This window comes from Gallinula chloropus, assembly GCF_964237585.1.
Source record: "Gallinula chloropus genome assembly, chromosome: 10".
NCBI lineage: Eukaryota > Metazoa > Chordata > Aves > Gruiformes > Rallidae > Gallinula > Gallinula chloropus.
The window spans coordinates 21802550-21822418 of record NC_140095.1 but is presented as its reverse complement, the minus strand read 5'-3'; the positions used below and the strand labels follow the sequence as shown (position 1 = coordinate 21822418).

The 19869-nt window shown below is 45.1% G+C and overlaps 1 protein-coding gene across 1 annotated transcript; it reads right to left on the bottom strand.

Annotated features, from left to right (window-relative positions):
- Positions 1–322: 322 nt before the first annotated feature.
- Positions 323–17956, bottom strand: HSPA4 (heat shock protein family A (Hsp70) member 4). Its single transcript, XM_084268851.1, has 19 exons — positions 17712–17956; positions 13656–13713; positions 11909–12049; positions 10685–10807; positions 10110–10209; positions 9604–9737; positions 7499–7743; positions 7050–7126; positions 6172–6323; positions 5125–5231; positions 4707–4840; positions 4141–4322; positions 3770–3859; positions 3124–3276; positions 2522–2647; positions 1727–1834; positions 1293–1412; positions 808–969; positions 323–574 (listed from the first exon to the last, which is right to left on the bottom strand). The coding sequence occupies exons 1-19, from the start codon at positions 17816–17818 to the stop codon at positions 377–379; spliced, it is 2517 nt and encodes an 838-aa protein (XP_084124977.1). The 5' UTR covers positions 17819–17956; the 3' UTR covers positions 323–376.
- Positions 17957–19869: the final 1913 nt, after the last annotated feature.

Genomic DNA, 19869 nt, shown 5'->3' with positions numbered 1-19869 from the left:
GAAACCCCCTCTGCCCTTTTCTCACCAGGCTGGCACAAGGCTGTTGTAACCCCCACAGGCAGGGCCAAGAAAGTCTTGGTGACTGAGTGTGCAGTAAGATCAACTCACACAAGAGATTAAGGGCAGAGAATCAGCTCTTTTAAGTTTTAATAAGAATACCAGAACTCCTACCTACACTCCTAAAGGCAAGCAGCACTGCTTATTTGACTGAGGAGTTAGCTACCTAAGTGTTCTGACTCAAAGCATTGAACAAACCTCTCCAGACATTCCTCAGAGTGTGGTGGTATCCACTTGCTTCAATTTGTATTCAGAACATACAAAGTCGACAACTTAAAGCTTTATTGTAGTTTGCCATGATATAAACAGGTGCTGGAATTCAGTCAATGTCCATTTCAGGAAGCTTCTTCTCAGGGGCAGGGGCAGCAGTGCCCTGGTCAGGGGCCTGGGCCCCAGCACTGGCTTCACCCTCACCTTCCACAGGTCCGTTGGGCTCAGGGGGTTTCTGCTCCTCCTTGGGGAGTTCAACCTTGGGTTTTGGTTTTGTGACTATAGGATTACAGATACTTGTCAATTCCTAAAGAGTAGAGAAATAAAACACTGTTAGAAACTGTTTTAACTACCAAGAGCTGCTCAAATTAACTTCTGAGCACCCCACACACAGCTGGGGGCTGAGAGCTGCTCACACAACTCACACCCAATCTCTGCCCTGCTATCACACATTTCTCACCTCAGTTTTCTTAAACACAATTAGACCAAGAAGCTCTCAGAACAATCCTGCATAACTTGCTGTATTTCAACAAGACTTACTTTAGTCTTGGCTTGTATCTCTTTAGCTTTTATAACTGGGTCCAAAGTCAGACTCCTCTTGTTCTGAAGGTTAAGCTTGTTGTTCATCCACTCCATCGCTTCATTCGCGCTCTTCTCCACTTTTGCTACATCTGCTTCATCTAGGTGGTCATACTGTTCATCCTGGAACAGCCAGAGGGGTAGCTGTTAACTCTTTCCACATCTGAAGCACATGCTTATTTCTTCAAGTGACTGGCTTCAAAATACTAAAGAAAGCCCATTGAGCTCAAAGGCTCTTCAAATTATCAGAGCAGTGAAGGTGATCACACACAGCTCCAACCAGAGAACTTCAGTTCTACCACTGATGCTATTCTCCTCTCCAGGAGGAAAAGCTCAGAAGCTAGCCAGGACATTGCACCAGCTTTTTGTTTAGAGGAGGTTACTTAAAATTCAGAAGATAGCTGTACCACCTCCTTGCATTTGCCTGGAGTTAAGAATGGCAATACCTTTGCTTTGAATGCATGAACAGTTTTCATGTACTGTTGGATTTGCTTCCCCAGGTCCTCAAATGCTTTTGGTCTTTCTTCTGATTCTTGAAATCGTGCCTGGATGGGCTGACCCAGAGTCTGAAACAAAGTACAACAGCCATCAAAAACCAGGCAGCATCACAATAACATCCTGCAAGCCTTGACAGGGCACATCAACATTCCCAACCTCCCTGGAACATTGACTTGTCCCTCTGCTTACAGGAGGGACCAAGTCTCCCTCAACCCCATACTGTTACAGACCTCCTGGAGATGTGCTCCTCAGACAAACTGCTTTTAAAAGCAGTTCATTACACCAGTGCTAATCTCAGAAGCAGCAGACCCAAGACAGCTCCCTGCTTGAACAGAACTCTCTAGATTCAGCAAATGCCAGTGGGGGTGTAGGAGCCACTTACCTTCAACTCGGTGAGTTTGTCAATGTAGATTTGTTTGGGTTGGTCTTCACCATCCTCATAAAGCCAGTTTTCTGTATCTTCCAGCTTCAGCGTGAAGCTGTTACGATCCTGAAGCAATCCACACACAACAGGAGGTAAGAGCTCTGTTAGGTGGCATTAAACAATACCTGGAACTGTTCTGGAAGGGGCACAGGTTTAGAAAGAACTCTGCCTGGAACTCTGATGGCACAGCTCCCATCATAACCAGGGGGGATCTACTCAGTTTGGAGTGATTCATTGAATGCAGCCATCTAATTTAGTTATATTAATTACACACCAAACTTCCTCTAGTACAGCAGGGAAAGCTAATTAATAATACCAGTTCCAAGAGGGTTTTATACAACCTGTTCAGATACAGGTGCCCCCATTCAAACTAACACCACCTGTCATGTTCCTAGGCAGGGTTATTGATTTTAACTACTCCTAACTACTGACAGAGAGCCAAAATAGAACAGGTTGCCTGCACATGATTGTGTAAGCACTCCTAGTCTGTTCCAGTCTGAGCACTCCTGCTCTGATATGATCTCAATTACTGCAACTGCTTTGGAAGAGAACACACAGCATATCCTGGATACCATCTGCCTGCACCTGAAGGTGATCTTCACAGCCAGAAAGGAGGTTACAGAGCTATTTCTCCAGAAGTCTGCAAACACAGGCTAAGTAAACATGGTATCTGATACAGGTCAAGTGTTATTGAAATGCAGCTGTCGATTGTAATGAATCATATTAAAAGATAACCAAGCTAGGAATACTTACATCCTCACTAACGAATTTCTCATAAATACCGCAGAGTTTGTCTCTCATATCATACACATATTCTTCCACAGCATTCTTGGCATCATTCCTCTCCTTCTCTAGCTTATCCTGCATTATCATCTTACCCTGTGAAGAAGTTGTCAAATTAGTTGGCTTAAAAACTAGAGTATTCAACATTTACTGGCAAGATACCTTGTTAGCAAGGGCTTCAGTTTGACTAAAGGCTTTGAAATACTGTGTTAGCAGAACTGTTCTGAAGACAGCACATGAATAAAAACAAACTTCAGCTTTGGTGGGATAACCAGCACCACCTGAGGCACCTCCAGCCTGATGGCAGCAAACATCAAGTACCTTGTAACCACCAGCAGTTTTGGAAACAGTCGTCCTGTGAACTAGCCCTTCTGCAGAACCTCTTCAGTGAGAGCTACAGCACTCACTGCACAGGAATCATGCTTTGGCTCCATGGAGCTCTGTTCACCTCAGTTAAATACTGTATTTTTTTTTCCCCTTTTCACCTTTCCTGATCACCATTTCCTGCTTAGCATAGCAAAACTCCCAGAGATTGACTGGCAATTTTCTTCTCTTGGGCAAGTGTAATTTACCTCATTCTCAATGAATAAGTTCAGCATGTCTTTCCCTATCTGCCACACCAGCTGGTTCTCAATGGGAAGGTCCACTGTAGTAGTCTTTACTTTTGCCTTCTTGGCTTGGGGTGGTTGATCCACTTTCTTGTCTTTTGAGTCACCCTGAGAAGTCTGCATGAAAAAAACATTCAAAGTAAACACACTGGTCAGTTCAAGCTGAGTATTCAAGTTTCACAATATGAGAAATTGAGTTGGTGCACCTCAGAGCTCCTTACCATGTCATTCTGACACTCGGGCTGCTACCTAGTCAGATAATGCAACTACTGACCTTTCCTGGGCACTCTGACTACATCCACAGGGTGATGGTGCTTGTAGCTGAACACTTTTCTAGCCTTTAAATTGCTGACACCTAAATGATTAGGTCTGTCATGAAGAGGATTCCACCCATTTTCCCAGCACTAGGCCACCTGACAGGTCTGCAGTGATTCATGCCACTTAACTACTTTTAAAGCTCTCACTGCAATACAGGCTAAGCAATATATTCAAATAAAGTCTGGCTTCCAGAGCTATGGCAGAGGCCAGCAGATACTCTCACAGACTACATATCCTCCAGAAACTTCCAGCAGTAGCCTGTAAGAAAGTAGGAGCCTCAAATGTTTGTTACCTCCATCTCTTCAGACTCAGCTTTATTTTCAGGTTGGGCCTGCTGCTGTTCTTCAGCCTTCTGCTGCTCTTCCTGGTCTACCTGCATTTTCTGGAACACAGAAATCCAGTTTGACATATGAAGCAATGCATACATAAATCACTGCTTCAGTTCACTTACATCTAATATTCTTCAGGCAAAAGAAGCAGAATGAAAACCAAAGTACAGTCTCAAGGCAAAGTTACAAGCCTCTGCCTAAGTCTTTGCAGAGGAAAGCAACAGCTCCAAGATTAAGAATTTCACTTACACCTCACAGTCCTGATTTTAGACCTGTCACTGGCATAACATACAAACATGATTAAGTACTAATTGGAGTATCTGAAGTCTATTACCTCTTCCTCTTTTGCATGCTGATCTGTTTCCATAGGCTCTTCATTCTCGTCAGATTTATGAACCTCCACTAAAGATGCACTTGAAACACTGAAGATACCGTGGATATTTACTCTAACTTTGACTTTCACTTTTGAACTGGATCCATCTGTTTGAGGAGTGACCTTCTGAACCAAGAAGTGAGCTAAACAATCCCAGAGAGAAAAAACATAGTTTGATTAACTTAATCATTGAGGGTAAAGTAAAACCTGACTGATGCTGACAGATCACTGCAATACACTCAGAGGATATCAAATCCCACCCAAGCCAAACAATTTACTTTTACTCAGCAATGCTAGAAGCTCTCTACACTATGCTGTCAAAGCTGCTGTCACTGGTATCACAAGAAGAGACAGCACAAGTCTTAGTATGCCCTTTTCAGGCTTGCATTAACATCAGGATGCTCTTTGTCTGCCCTACTTGTTCACAGACTTTGTGTTACTGCACTCATTTTGCTATTTACAGCATTTTTAGCAGCTTGTACTTTCCAAACTATTTATAAAGCTTAAAACTACAGAAAGGTCTTGACCTATAGCAGGATCTGGATAAGGCAACTCCTTGGGAGAGCTGTAGTACGCCTCAAGAGTAAAAGGTTCCTTTCTGTAGAATGTGAGGACCTTAGAAAACGGAGCAGCATGGTTCTTGGGAAAGACTTCACAGTCACTGGAAGAGAAAACAGGGCATTTGGTCAGTGTGGAAGATAATGCATCTCAACAAAACGTTTCTAGATACTCTTCAAGCAGTAAGAAGAGAGTCCTAATCTTTTAGGTAAAAGCCCAACAGCCATATAAAGATGTACCAAGCTGCCACCCATCCTTGCTTGTTTTCTACTATCATTATCTTAGAAAAAATATCAAAGCTTGAATTATGTGGGCACTGTTCTAAAGAAGTGCCATCGTTTAGTTTTAAGCTGTATGTAAGCATGCAAGAAGATTGAACTTGTTTACCTTAACCCTTCCTCTGCTGGTGAATTCCATCGTAAAGAAATAGGATACAGTATCAAATCTGTGATAGAAAACTCTCTCACTTTGAAAGCCGGGGACAAAATAGCACACTGGAAGAGCACAAGAGTCAGATTACACAGTCAGACTTCACAGGGACAGTAGTTTCATTCAGTAAGTAGCTATTCATACTACTTAGTAACTAGATTTACTCTGGGTCAAGGAAGACTAATACTGATGGTCTTGGGACCTACACAATAAGCACTGGAAGCTGGTGTGTACTTTTCAGGAAGCTGTCAGGTATTTCCACTCTGAGTGAACAGGTTAAGTTTGAGAGACATCAGGTTGGTTTGCTATCATTAGGCTCCTGAAGTGTCTTTAGTGCTGACTTAAAGTATCAGAAAAACTCAGTTACAGTTACTTTTTAGAGTGACCTGAATACCTGGCCTTTTGCATACCACAACACAAAGTTCTCTCTTAAGAAGATCCTAATAGCTAGTCCACACCACTGAATTTACTAGCTCCAAGTGTTTAATATGTAGTTACAGAAGTGAGGGATCAGAGCAAAAGTAAGGTGCATTCAAGAGATGCTTAAGTCATTCAACAGTGACTGATTCCAGCCTGGGACACAGATTTCCATCAGCAAGAACCTTAATAAGCTATTACTTCCATCCCCATTATTACTGGCAAATTTGTGACATGGCTACTGCTTAGTGCTGTAATAAAAGATGCTTCCCCTGGTGAACCTAGGCCCCCAAAGGAGCTTGGAAGAGAAAGCAGCATATAAGCTTTACCAGACTCCTAGTTTGCAGCCACAGCAGAACCAGAACATGTTTTGTTTCAGCAAGCTACACTGATCCACTGATTTGGCAGAGACACAATAGAGGAATCACTTAAAGCTGCTACTCTTATTCTTCCAACCATGTTCTTGAAGCTTATTCAAAGCCATTCTATGACACACATGAAGTATCCTTCAAGTTACTTATGGACCCTGGCTGCAATACTCATGGGTTTCAATAAAAACACTCCCAGCTGAAAAACAGCCCTTGTTACCTGCAGTGCACAACCTCGTGCAACAGCCTCATCTGCATTCAAAGTTGTACTGACTTCTTTGCCAAAAAATTTACTGATCTTCTCTTTTACTGCAGGGATTCTTGTCGTACCACCAACTATCTCCACTGCATAAATATCCTCCTTCTTTAACTCTAGAAAGGAATCCAGTGTTAGTTTTCATAGGTTACACATTGTTTTACTTTACATGAATATGCTGATGCTGTAAAGTTTCACTAAACCAGCCATTAAGCTTGTTCTCCAGGTTCCTAAGCAGTAAGAATTTCAGTATTTCCTCACACAAAAAATAAGTTAAGAAGCTTGAAACTGCTAGGCAAGGAATTGCTGGCTGCACTAAACCCACCTGCTGACACCCAAAGGAACTGCACATTACGGATGTCTCTCCTGGAGAAAGTCCAGGAGGCTACCAAGATGATTAAAGGCCTAGAGCATCTCCCCTGTGAGGAAAGGCTGAGTGAGCTGGGGCTGTTCAGCCTGAAGAGAAGAAGCCTGAGAGGGGATCTGATCAATGGGTATCAATATCTGAAGGGTGGGACACAGGGGGACATGGGCAGCCTCTTCTCAGTGTCTGTGGGGACAGGACAAGGGGTGATGGGCTCAAGTTGGAGCACAGGGAGTTCCCCACCAATCTGGGGAAGAACTTCCCAGTGAGGGTGAGGGAGCCCTGGGACAGGTTGCCCAGGGGGTGTGGAGTCTCCTTCTCTGGAGAGATTCCAGCCCTGTCTGGACACCGCCCTGTGTGCCCTGTCCTAGGGACCCTGCTTTGGCAGGGGGTGGGACCCCACGGTCTCTGGGGGTCCCTTCCAACCCCTACAGCCCTGTGATTCTCCACACAGAACACACAAGACATGCACACTTACTGGCTTGCTCCAGCACACTGCGGAGGGGCGGCTCTACTCTCGCAAGGAGTCCATCACACATCTCTAGGAATTTGCTTCTGTTGGAAGAAGCCACAAATAAACCTTTAGCATAGCACAGCCAAGGTAATGCTGCAAATACAACAGCATGCCAGAATTGGAGGAATGCTATTTGAAGTGTGTACTGCAGGGTTCTCTCACCAGTGCTGCTGTTAAGCTCATTCAGCACGTTCACCCAGACAATCTTGGTTCTAGTACTCTGGCACTCTCACCACTGAGGGACCCCCACGCCAAGGCCACTGACCAGCCTCAACATCAGAGCAGCACCGCTGCACACAGTGTTCCTACAGTTCCCACCCCCTTCCAGCCCCAAGAACTGACACTTTAAACCAAGATTCTTCCTTGACTGAAAGCCACTCTAAAGCTTACCTTGGAAAGAGTATAAACATTACCTGTTCATTGTTCCAGAGACATCTATGTCATTCATGAAGCATTCTATGTTCAGGGGCAGGTCAGAGGCGTTAGCACTCATCAGTTTTTTCAGTTTCTCACACTCCTGGTGTAGCCTCAACAAGGCACGAATCTTTGACTTTACGTCTAGTTTATATTTCTTTCCAAATTCTTCACAAAAGTATTCAACTAACTTTTCATCAAACTTCCTGCCTCCAAGTGTTGTATCAAATGATGTAGCAAGAACCTTAAAAAAATTGAACTCTTCAGTAACAGTGCAATTTGGCATCGCCTCAGTGAAGCCACTAAGCAGTTAATGTCAAAGCATTTCTTTGTTTCAAATACAGCCCCACTTTAAATCAAAGCAAGGAGCACAACATCACTACAAAGGAAGAATTATACTGGTACAGCCACCAAAGAAAAAAATCTGGTGGAGTTATTTTTTATCCTGCCATCACCAGTAAGGAATTTCTTCCAGTGAGCCTTGTCTAGAAGTCTAACCCCCATGCCCCCTCAAAGCTAGATCTCATACTCATCTCACTGCTGGCAAGAATTAAGCTATTCAGTTATACTTCAGAGCAACCACATCACTAACATCTGAGTTCATGTTGATTGTAGCTGCAGTGATAGTTGTACCCATCCTAAGAGATGCCTTCTCTTTTGTAAGGCCTACCAATTCTAACCCATGGTTATCCTATGCCAATACTAGACACATTCCAAATGCTGTTGGAGAAAGAACCACCTTTACCAAAGGCAAATGCTGGCAACTACTCAAGTGTCAGACCTCTTTGTGAATGGTAATTCTCAAACTGCAGCACTTACACACAGCAGTTACAAGCTCAAGGAGAAAACACATCTGCCATCTCAAATGTCAGACAGCAGCCTTGGGCACCCAGCCTTCCTGTAATGAGGTGATGGCTTTTAGAGAAACAGGGCAAGGCTTATCCACACAGTCTGTGCAGTAGTCTGTGCTACAAGCAGACCATCAGTTCCCAAACTCTGCTTAGCCACTGTCAGTTTGAGTCATAACCCAGTTTAATATTGGATGCCTCACAAGGGTGGAACATGCTTACACCAAGCTAAAAATAAAACATGAAGGGAATATATACTGTTAACTCTTGAAAATAGGGGTTCATGTCTGATGAGGGAATTAACTGCAGAGAACATCTCTAGCTCATCCACCTCAGCCTATTTTACTCTTTAAGCATACTGTCTCAAGTATTTTGTTTTAGGAATAGAAATCAGTGAAGTATTCATGTTACTCTCATTACACCTCAGACTAGGTTTGGTCTCTACCCTGTTTTAACTGCCTTGCTGTCCAGTGCTCTGTTCTATACTCAAACCCATCCCTCCTGTACTTATATAGTCTCAGAGTTTAAAGGAGAAATCTGAAACCAACTAGTAGGTTGTGTTTCCTCACAAGAGGAGACATAACTCCAACAAAACTAACAAACAAACAAACATTCTCAGAACTCTTGCCTTCACTTCACTGTCCCATGCTTTACAATTTGTGCTTCTCCAACTGATAAAGTTACTGGAGCTGCAAAAATCCAGATTGCAATCTTAGAGAGACAACTAAGAAACATTAGTATTTGCTGGAAAATAGTAATCTTTGTAACTTAATACTGTAATAGTAATAAAATCATAACAGTTTGTACACTTAGAAGTACACTGCCTACCTTCCATTCACAGCTTAGAATACTTTTAACACTCACTGTGGTGCTTGTGTAAAGAGTAACAATATTTTGAAACATATTTGTCACACCATTTAGTAATTCCTTTCAAAAGCTCCATCTCATGACTGAGCTAGAGTCTTTTCTGAGGGCAGCAGCTAGTCAGCACTGTAATTTCTGAACAGATCATTTACTCCAGGTTTTTATTCTTTGCCAAAGCCTGCTGATTAAGGAATGCTTGCTTCCTCCATGTACTGCTCAAAAGCTCTTTAGCTCCCTGCCCTACTTCAAACTCCAGACAAAGTGCAATTTTAAGAACTGAGCTGTCTGGACGTTCTTATGTAAAGCCAGGCAAGCTTGCCTGTCACAGGCCATGTATGTACTGATGAATACTTCTACAGGTAATTAAAACAGATGCATAACAGGTTGTTTACTTTCAGTTTTCCTTTGTTGAATGCACAAACAGAAACTTGATATGCAGAATGCCCCATATCCACAAAAACAACGTTCCGAGGCTTCTCCTCCAAGGCAGGCAGGTCTTGCTTATAGATTCCATATGCAAGGGCAACTACACAGAAACAGAGCCAAGAGTATAGTTAGGACAGTCTTGTCGTTCCTTAATAAATGGAACATCAGCAAACAGCATCAGCATTTCATCTTGCTTTCCAAGCTACAGAAACTGATCTCCCTTCAAACAGAATTGCCAATGCTAAAGGAACATGGAAGAACAGGAAGCAGCAGTAGAACACAGATTTAAAAAAAAGTATCTTTATGCCTCTAAAGTAGTAAAAACACAGACCAGAGCTCAAGCTTTATGATCAATTAATCTACTTAAAGTTTACAGCCAGTAGTAATTCTAGAGGGCACTGATCAGTGACAGATTAAAAGCCCTTTTATGCAATAAAACTACAATATTTAAGTGGAAAAAGGAAGGTATTACCTGCAGTTGTTTCATTTATTAGTCTCAGACAGTTGAGACCAGCAATCTGTGTAGCATCCATCACAGATCTCCTTTCTGCGTCTGTGTAGAAGGAAGGAACCTGCAAGTAGTAGTAAATGTTACTATTAGCTGATGTAAATGTTACTGTTAGCTATCTGTAAAGCTATCTTCAGCAGACAGTCACAATGTAGTCTGTTCAGAGCACAGCTAAGTATCCTTTAAATTTATTTTGTGTTGCAGTAAGGAGAAGCAAAGGAAATGTTACATTAAAGACAAAGTTATTTTGTGAGTCTCTCCCACTCTGTCTCACAAACCACTCACTTTTGGAACAAAGAACCAGAGACAGACATAAAATACTATGTTGCTAAACAGCAACTTCAGACATTTTGCCATTACTGAGGTCAATCTCTTACTGAACCCTCTTCAAAGCTGGTAAGAAAGAGTCAGCAAGATTCAGTCTTAAACTGAAGAGACAAATGCCTGAATAGCCACACATTTCATGGCCGATTTAATGCTGTTACCTTCACAGCCTGATACCAACCAAGTACTCCAGACATTTCCTGTCACATACTTACAGAAACAACACAGTCAACCACGGGCTTTTTAAGGGCATTCTCAGCAGTCTCTTTTAGTTTGGTAAGGAGCATTCCTGTCACCTGCTCAATAGTAAAGTTTCTTTCTTCTTCCATATACATAGCCTTCAAAAAAAATGGTGTACACACACATTACACTACAGCATAACACACATTACACTGCAAACATAAGGAATCATAGAATCACAGGCTGGGCTGGGTTGGGAGGGACCCCAAGGATCACAGAGCTCCAACCCCCTGCCACAGGCAGGGACACCAACCTCCAGGCCTGGAGCTACACAAGGTTGCCCAGGGCCCCATCCAACCTGGCCTTGAACACCCCCAGGGATGGGGCACCCACCCCCTCTCTGGGCAGCCTGTTCCAGCCCCTCACCACTCTCTCTGGAAAGAACTTCCCCCTAATATCTCATCTCACCCTTCCCTCCTCCAGCTTCACTCCATCCCCCTTGTCCTGCCAGTCTCTGCCCTTTAACAAGCCCATTCCCCTCCTGTTCCTCTGCTCCCTTCAGGGACAGGAAGGCTGCAATGAGGTCCCCCCACAGCCTTCTCTTCTCCAGGCTAGACTAGCCCAGCTCCCTCAGCCTCTCTCTGTAGGGGAGGTGTGCACACTGAAGAAAAGAGTCTTCACTAAAAGCAAGCTTAAAGAGCAATGCAGCTCTATACATCCTTCTTACGGCCAAGCTTGTGCACAGCAACTGCAAGAATAGAATTCACACACACAAAGCTGCTCTGGACACAGGTTTGCTTTAAATCCCAGTCAATCCAGACAATGGCTGGATGCCTTCCTCTCTTTTTTGGAGTAAGTTAATTAGCTGTTGCCAAAATCTAAATTGGAAGTTCAGCCACTGTTGTAAGAGACAATTTTTTACCATTTTACCATTTCACCATAGAGTACTATGTTGACTTCTCACAGCCCTGCAATACCTGGAGAGCAGCTAAGTACGTACCATGGAGTGAAGGGAAAGAGGCACTGCTAGAGCAGTTTGGGGGGACTGGCGTTGCAAGGCAAAGAATCATGTAACTGTGCAAAAATTAGTCTCACTTAACATGTGGAGAGACCATCTGCATTTTAATTAGTCTTTTATTACCCATTTAAGACTTTCCATTCACAAGCAAACAAACTACAGCAAGCAGCTCCCAAATAAAGGTATCAAAGGAGACTATCAGTTTCCTCTGCTGGCTCTGTCTCAAATATGCCAGACTCACCTTGATGCCAGTTGAGCCTGTTGACAGCTGGACAAGTTCATAGGCAAGGCTTTCTTTTTCAGCTTGAACAAAGGGATCTGAGAATGCACGACCATGAAATCTTTTAAAACTTTGTACTGTATTCTTTGCATTTGAAATAACCTAGAGGAAAAGAAATCTTTAATACAGGCATGTCAGAGGAACATCTGAATTTCAGACAGAAGACAAGAGTTTTGTTCTCATGCTTCCCTTGCCAGAGTATTTTTCTCATTTCTATCAGGGCAGTTGCTAGAAGACAGCTTCCCTCCAACTGCTCAGGTAACCAACAAGAATTTGAGATTTAAAAAAGAATATGCTAGAAAACTGATCCAGGACTCTACAAAATAATCATTACAGTAGCACTCAGTTTTCATTGTGTACATGTAGGACACAAAGTTAACAAAGTGTCTTTTCATTTACCTGTGTCCTACCACCCTACTGCTCCACAGCCAGCAATTTAGCCAAAGAGAACAAGCAGATTGATGTAAACTCCAGTTCAGGTTCATCACATGCACGTGACTGTCAACACACAGATATTCTCATAAAACAGCTCAAGGACCTTGTCATGAAGTTTTAAAAAGTCAGGAGGGCCCCCAAGATGATGCTGTCAGCTTGATTTCACTGACAAAAGGTAGGCTGTCTTTTATTAACAGCAGAGATCAGTGTAAATGTAGAAGTGACAAGTCATTCTAACTTTTTTATGTAGAAAGAATGAAACAAGTTTTCTTGCATTTATATTAGAGTAAGACACATACTAAAAACCCCACAGTAACTGACAAAGCAGACAAGCACTGTACCATATAACATTTACCTGTGATTCAGGCTCAGTCAAGCATCTATTTCCTAAGTAACCTGGTTTTGATTTTCTGTAAGGACATACCTCATCTCTACTGGATCTCTGTATCAATGAATTTCTTTAAGCTAAGCAGACACTCAATTCCAGAAAAAACATCTGTATTTAGTTCTAGTACAGTTCTTCTGTTCTTGAATAACATGGTTGTGTCCAGTCATTTTTGTATTCTAGATAATGAATCTTCACACATCTCTAGGTATTTTAGCTAAGAAAATACAAGTGTTTGCATAGTCACTTCCTGTAGAGGACTTCAAAAAAAATCATATTTTATAGGGGTTTCACAGCAACACAAGATACGTTACAGCAGGACCCAAATCAGCTTAACTTCTCAGTTCTTATATCACATTTACCTACCTACACCAACAGAAACTCAAAGTATGACCAAGAATGTTTAAGATGCTTTCTTAATTCTTTGTGGTTTAAATACAACCTGAGTATCTGTATAAATATATATAGTCAAATATGTCCCCTTTCTGACAGAGTTAGGCACTTAATGGAATTCAATAGAATGTAACCCATAATGAAAAGCTGTCATAATGCACATGAATTGGAACGAGCTACAGGAGGACAAAACTCTACTGCTCAGGTTTAGAATTTACATTTTCAACCTAAAAAATAGTATTTATCAGAATTTCTTAAGAGGCCAAGGGTTTGTTGGACATTTCATCACATCCAACTATTAACCCTCAGACTTCTCTCCAAGATGACAAAGCAACATTACATGCTGAACAGCTGAGCTCCATTCAGCTGTTCGTTACAGCTATGGAGACACTAGGGAGCCAGAGCAGACATTTGTCATCTTCACTGATAAAATTTACACTGGGCTAATCTGATTTTTGACTACTGGAGTTGCTTTTCCCCAAGCTAGAGGCTCACCTGACTTTTAGCTGCAGCGCCAATAGAGCGATTCTTGGGTCCAAAGGCTATACATGATCTATAATGAGAATAAAGTGTTCCAGTTAGTGATTGGTAGAGCTGCATAGTGTATCTTTGTGTTAAAGAGTGTCAGTAACATTAGACTGGAGATATTTTAATCAGCATTTGGTCCATTAAGAAAGTTCCTCACTCACTGCAATATATACAGGGACTATTCTGAGCATGACAGGCACTCCAAGGTAAAACAGCAATGCTCCTCACTGCAGGGCAGTACTAAACCCAAGATTTACTCATCCTACTTCAAGTTTTACACCTAAGTTATAATTGGGTAGACATCCTTATCTCAATTACCTAAGCCACTCAAAGATAAGGCATTAGCTAGTAGTACAAGAAACAAATATTCATCCATTCACTAGAAATACACAGGGTGAGTCATATACAAAGAAAAATCATTCCTACATGTCTGTACTGAATGCTAAGCTCTTCAGTGTTAAAGCAAGCCCTTCAAGAGCAGGCAGGCAAAACCTGCTGAGAAAGATTGGGTTTATGGGTTTCCTCTGTACTCACAGAAATAATGCAATTATGGAAAGTCATACTTCATTAGAAACTGCTTTGTGATAGCTTGCAGGTCAGAGAGATGCAAAATCCTCCTTTTGGAGAAATTCCTAGGCCCATTAAGCCTCTTGATTCATATATTTAAACTGAAGAAGCCCTAACAAAGTTAAATTCAACCCTCTAATCCATGTTCCTCATAGCACTGAGGTAAACTTAGCAGGGGGAGAAAATGCTATTAGTCAAGCTGATCTTTTCTATTCACACAGCACACCCAGAGTACAACTAAGCTGCTCACTATGGTCAAGAAGCTGCTTTACAGCAGGGTTATGCCATAGGGTTGCCACAAGAAACCAATTCCAACCCAGCCTGAGGTTTAGAATTGATCCTAACAGAAACTGTTAAAACCAACATTGAAGACAAGAGCAATAATTACATTTAGTTTATACCTTCTTCCAATCATTAACAAGTCACAAGTGAAACAAGGTCTACCCTAGAGCCTATCTTGCAACAGAATTAAGTTATGAATGAATCTTACTGTTTGAAACAACTTTTCAAGGGAACAGTTAAGAGTGAGAAAGCTCTGTGCTATGCAGACGTCAGAGCCCACACAAAAGGAACTGGAGCTGCTGAAAATACAGCTAAAAAGAACAAAAGTCTAACAAGCCCCAAGCAGGAAGAAAGTTATTCATTTACACTGGTCTCCAGAAAGGAATTAAGATAGGAACATGAATTGGTGCTTTCCTCCTGGACGAAGAAAAGATAATCCAGCTATTTCACTGCTGGAGTCACAAGCCATCAGCCCCCATTCAGAACTCTCCAAACCTGCCAGACTAAAATCTCAAATCTCACTAGAGGAATACAGCACAGTAATCAAAAAACCAGGCTTCCTTGTTGTACACAGAATAAATCCTTGAAGTGCATTTATTCTTCTTAAGCGTGCTTGCCCCCTGCTTGGCTTTCTGACCAGCAACACTTCTCCCAGGGGCTGCACAGAGGGGACAGGTCCACTCTGCTCCTTCCCTTTCTGCCCATCCCAACCCTTCTCCCCAGTTAACCCTGGCTCCCAACTGAGCATCAGGGCCACACAAGGACCCAGTGGAAGGGCAAGTTAAACTGGCAAGAGGGAGAGAAGGAAGAACTTTCAGCCAGTCTCACTCCCCAGATCACCATGGGAACCAGGGTTAATGCATTAAATACAAATTATACTATCACACAGTGTACTGGAAGTTAAATAGTGAACCACAGCATTTTAAGGAGAAACAAATCACAGCCATGGTCAGCAGAGACCTAATGAAGCAACCTAAGCAGAGCTTTGAACTTCCTTAGCACACCTGAAATCACTACTCCACCTTTGCCTGCCCTTCCTCTCTCAATTCCTTGGAAGAACTCTCCTGCCCCTGACTGCACATTTCTCTACACAGAAAGTCAGCACTAGCTTCATAAGATCAGTTACAACTACTCCACTTAATCCAAATCCCTTTATCTTTATGAAGACAAAAAAAAAAGCTATCTTACATTTCCCCACCTCCTCACATTTTTACAAGCTTTCTTTCTACCATTTTGCCATTTTAAGACTATCATATTAAGAGAACAACAGGTTTTACGCTGGTTTTGAAGGCACAAGTTTGAATTTTAGAGGATTCTGGCACAATCCCAAGTGCAGAGCTGGAAGCAGAATGCCACCTGTGCCACTGAACTGCACACAACGTATTCAGTGCAGTTTACTTCACCAATACAAATGACTACAGCAACACAAATCTACTAATCCTTCCCAGAACGTGCCTGTCATCATAGAAAACACCCTGCTTCACCCTGACCACGAGCCAGTGCCTGAGGAAACCCATCACAACACCTTGCATGACTCTCCCCAGACCTCACTGTAAGGAAATGCTCAGCACTGGCTTTTTGAACCAGGCTGTTTCCAAGACAGACACTTTAAAATCATTAAGCATTTCTTTTAATAGCTGTGTTTGCTTTCAGAGTGGGTTCCTGCACTGCCTCAGAACTGTACTTGGCGATTAAGTCCTGCTAAAATTTAATTTTCATTACGTTAATTTTTCTCCAATTTCACTTCAGCCTCTTACAACAATTACTGCCTGAAAGATGCATTGTGTCAGCTATTTTATATAGCTAATCTCCTCCACTCGGTGAGACTTGTGTTCGTATCTCAAATAGATAGGAGCTTAACTCCAACTCCTCCAGGGCTAGATACACAGAGCTACCAGAAGACTGCTTTAAAATTCTTTATTTTTATAGCACATCTAGCCCTTAAACTTTCACTGATAATACTTAAAAGATTAGTCTTTAGCACGTGTGAATCGAAAGTTTCCTCTCCACTTACACATTGCTTGGAGAAATCAGCAGGCAAACAGAACTGAGGCACTGTCTAGTGAGCAACAAGGTCATTTTATGCCTCTGGTCTTTTTAATCAGATGTGAGGAATCATAAAACACCCAAAACAACACTAAGACAACACAGTTGTCTCATTAAGACAGCTATATACTTTAGTATCTACCTAAAGCTATGCTACAACATATAGTAGGCTGTAGAAATACTTTTAGGACAGCTTTCCAAACAGATCGGTTGCAGGGGAAGTCCCTTTTCCACCTTTACCTGGCAATTCAGCCTGAGGAGTTTCATCCCAGCTATCCCTACCTTTCTTAGGCAGTTTCTGACTAGAAGCAGGCAGTACACACTCTTCCTGAGGAATGTGCTGGGAGGCCTATTTGTAGAAGCTGTGTGAGGATAAATATACCGTACAGACTGCAGAGAGGAACACATGTCAAGACCAAGCTCACCAGCAGGTTACACCGACCCAGGAGAGCCGGCGGCTGCTGCTGCAGTGCCCGTGCACATCCCGCTTCCCCGAGCCCTGCCGGTGTGCCGGCCCACACGCGAAGCAAGCCCGAGCCCACGCCGGGTGAGGCAATGCCCAGGCTGGCGGAAGGGCTGCTAAGCGGCTTCCCTGCGCCCTGACCCGGCCCAGGCCAAGGCGCCCGCGCAGAGCCAAGCGGCAGCCGCCGCCGTCACCCCCGCCCTGGGCCCGGCCGCGCCGGGGGACACCCACAGGTGCGCCGATACCCTGCGAGGCCGCGGCCTCCCGCAGCCAAGGCCACGGCTGCCTCTTCCCTCGCCCCAGCGCCTCACGCTCGCCACAGGGCGAGCTGCGCCCCGCAGCAGGGAGGACAAAGTGGCCGCCCCAGCACGCAGCCAAGGCGCGCGGAGGGGCCTGCGGGACGCCCCAGCGCCCACCGCGCAGGAGCCGCGCTCTCCCTGCGCCCTCAGCCCGCTCCCCCCGACCCGCTGCGAGGCTAGGGGGGGAAGGGAAAGCCCACCGCATCCCCCCCGGACCCCCAGCAGCGCCCCGAGGCTGCCCCGGGACGCGACCAGGCCCGGCGGGCGCCTTCCCGTCAGCGGGAGGGAGGCCGCCGCCCCGGCACCGCTCCCCAGCCCGGCGGCGGCGGCGGGAAAGCGGCGCGGCCCGCCCCGAGCCCCACTCACGGCGTGCTGCGGTCGCTGTACTCATTGGCGATGGTCTCGATGCCGCCGGCGCGGGCCACGGCCACATAGCAGCTCTGGAAACCCAAGTCGATGCCCACCACCGACATCGCTGCGACGGGAGGGAGGGAAAGACGGAGGCGCCTGAGGCCCAGCGGCTCGGCCCGTTTAAATGCGCGGCGGGCGCTGCCTCCTCGGGGCGGGGGGACTTCTCGAAAGATCCCGTCGGGCCGCCGCCGAGCGCAGCGCTGAGAGGAGGTGGTGGTGGAGGGGGGAACCTCTCGCGAGACTACTGCCGGGCAGCACCGCGCAGGCGCGGGAGCGCGCCCGGGGCGGGGCGGCTGGTGGTGGTCGCGGCTGTGGGCGGGGGGGGGGCGGTGGCGCCCGGTGTCCTTCGCCTCAGCGGGGCGGCGCGCGGGAATGGCGGCGCCTGGTCTCGCCTCAGCCCCGCGCTCCCTCTCACGGGGTCCCCTCGGGCTTGGGGCCGTCGTAGGGTGCCCGTGTCTTTCAGAAAATAAAGGCCTTGTTGGTTTATTCCCTCCTCCTCCCGCGGTAGTCGCCTGATTAGGACACACGGGGTTTGAGGGGCAGCAGCGTGCCGGGGGAGCTACAAAACACCTGACTGGGGGCCGGTGGGAAGCAGCGGCCCGAGCGCCTCCTGAGCCGCTGGCTCCCTTCTGCGGTTGGGGTGCCACCGTTCGGCGGCCTGTCAGTCCCAGAGGCCCACACGGCTGGTTTCTCCCCCAAACTACAACAAAATCTCTCGATTCTTTCTCTATTTTAACACCCTCGGGTAGTAAGAAATTCACAGGAGCCTTGCGGTTGGTGTTTGGGAGAGCTGACAGGCACGATGGTGGCATCTCTGCGCCCCTCGCCTGTGTATCCACTGACTGCAGAGCAGCCGGGGGCCCATGGCCATTTCTTCTTACCTAGGACCCCTCAGCAGCACCGAGTGCAGGGATAAACCCCTCATCTAAAATGTGTGTGCGCACACAGAAGCATCCAGCTGGTCTTGACCATGTTTGCAGCACAGGGGAGACCTCCAGGCCTCAGCGTGACCAGCCCAGGATGCCCAACCCGCCCTGTGACGGCATCTGGCTCTCTGAACAAAAACATGCGCCTGATCCACAAGTTCACAGTTTTAACACGTGCTTAAAAGACAGTTTGGTTCCACCTTTGCTACCCATAAAGTGTAGCCTGGGATTGCTTTATATCCAGCGCAGCCACTCTCTAATTAACACATAAAATTTTAATATGAGTGTGTCTGTCTTCAGGGCTCAGGCCGCTGCCACTCCTTCTGTATCTGTATCACTACATCGTGTTTTCTAGGGCAGCCTTTTGCCACCAAGTGCCTGTGAGCTTGCTGGAGAAAAGCCCGAACAGGGATCAGGAATCTCTAAAAAGCTCAATAATACTTATTTAAAAAATAAATAAATCCCTAAAAGCGCCAAGCCGTTCCGTTGTCCCAGGGGGTGGGAATGGGTTGAGGATGGACAGGGTGCTGAACTGAATGCTCTGCTGGGAGATGTGGGAGGGTTCTGCTGAGGGGACATTTTGGGAAGCAAGCAGAAGGGATTGGGATTCATCCTAACACAAGCCTAATCCTGGTACTTCACCTTACCTTCGTGACTGGCGTGAAACAATGTTTGGGATCGGTTTTAATTCTGAGATAAAAGGTGCCTAAAATACAGCAATGCCACGTGTTATAAATAGTGCATTTCCAAATTCCCAGCCCTATATTTACATCGCTGCTCTTTATTTTAATGACACAGAAAACACATGGCGGAGAAATCCAATATTTCAGGCAGGAAGGACTCTTGCCCCAAAGGCTGTTGAGCAGCCTCAGCCCCGCGTGTTTGCGATTCCTGGCAGCGTGCTGAGCGACGCCGCACTGGCAGCTGCTGGTGGGCTGGGAATTGCATCATGGTGCTAATGACAGAATAATAATGAAGCGTTTAACCTCGGATGTCCTTGAGCGTAGAGCGAGGTGCCAAGGAACGAAACCAGCCTGCTGCTCTGCTCTGCGTGGGGAATATTGTACAACACAAACCCGCCACACAATGCACAGCGAGAAAGAACATCACCTGGTTCTTGGTTCCTCTTTTTTTAAGTCTTTTTTGCTTCCGTGTTCCGAAGGAGAGTCCCTGTCAGAGGAGAGGAG

Coding starts and splice junctions, on each gene's coding strand:
- HSPA4 (XM_084268851.1), bottom strand. CDS start 17,818: ATGTCGGTGGTGGGCATCGACTTGGGTTTCCAGAGCTGCTATGTGGCC. Junction 10,210..10,684: donor TGGTTGACTGTGTTGTTTCT/GTAAGTATGTGA, acceptor TACTACTTGCAG/GTTCCTTCCTTCTACACAGA. Junction 1,413..1,726: donor ACAAACTCACCGAGTTGAAG/GTAAGTGGCTCC, acceptor ACTTTGTTTCAG/ACTCTGGGTCAGCCCATCCA.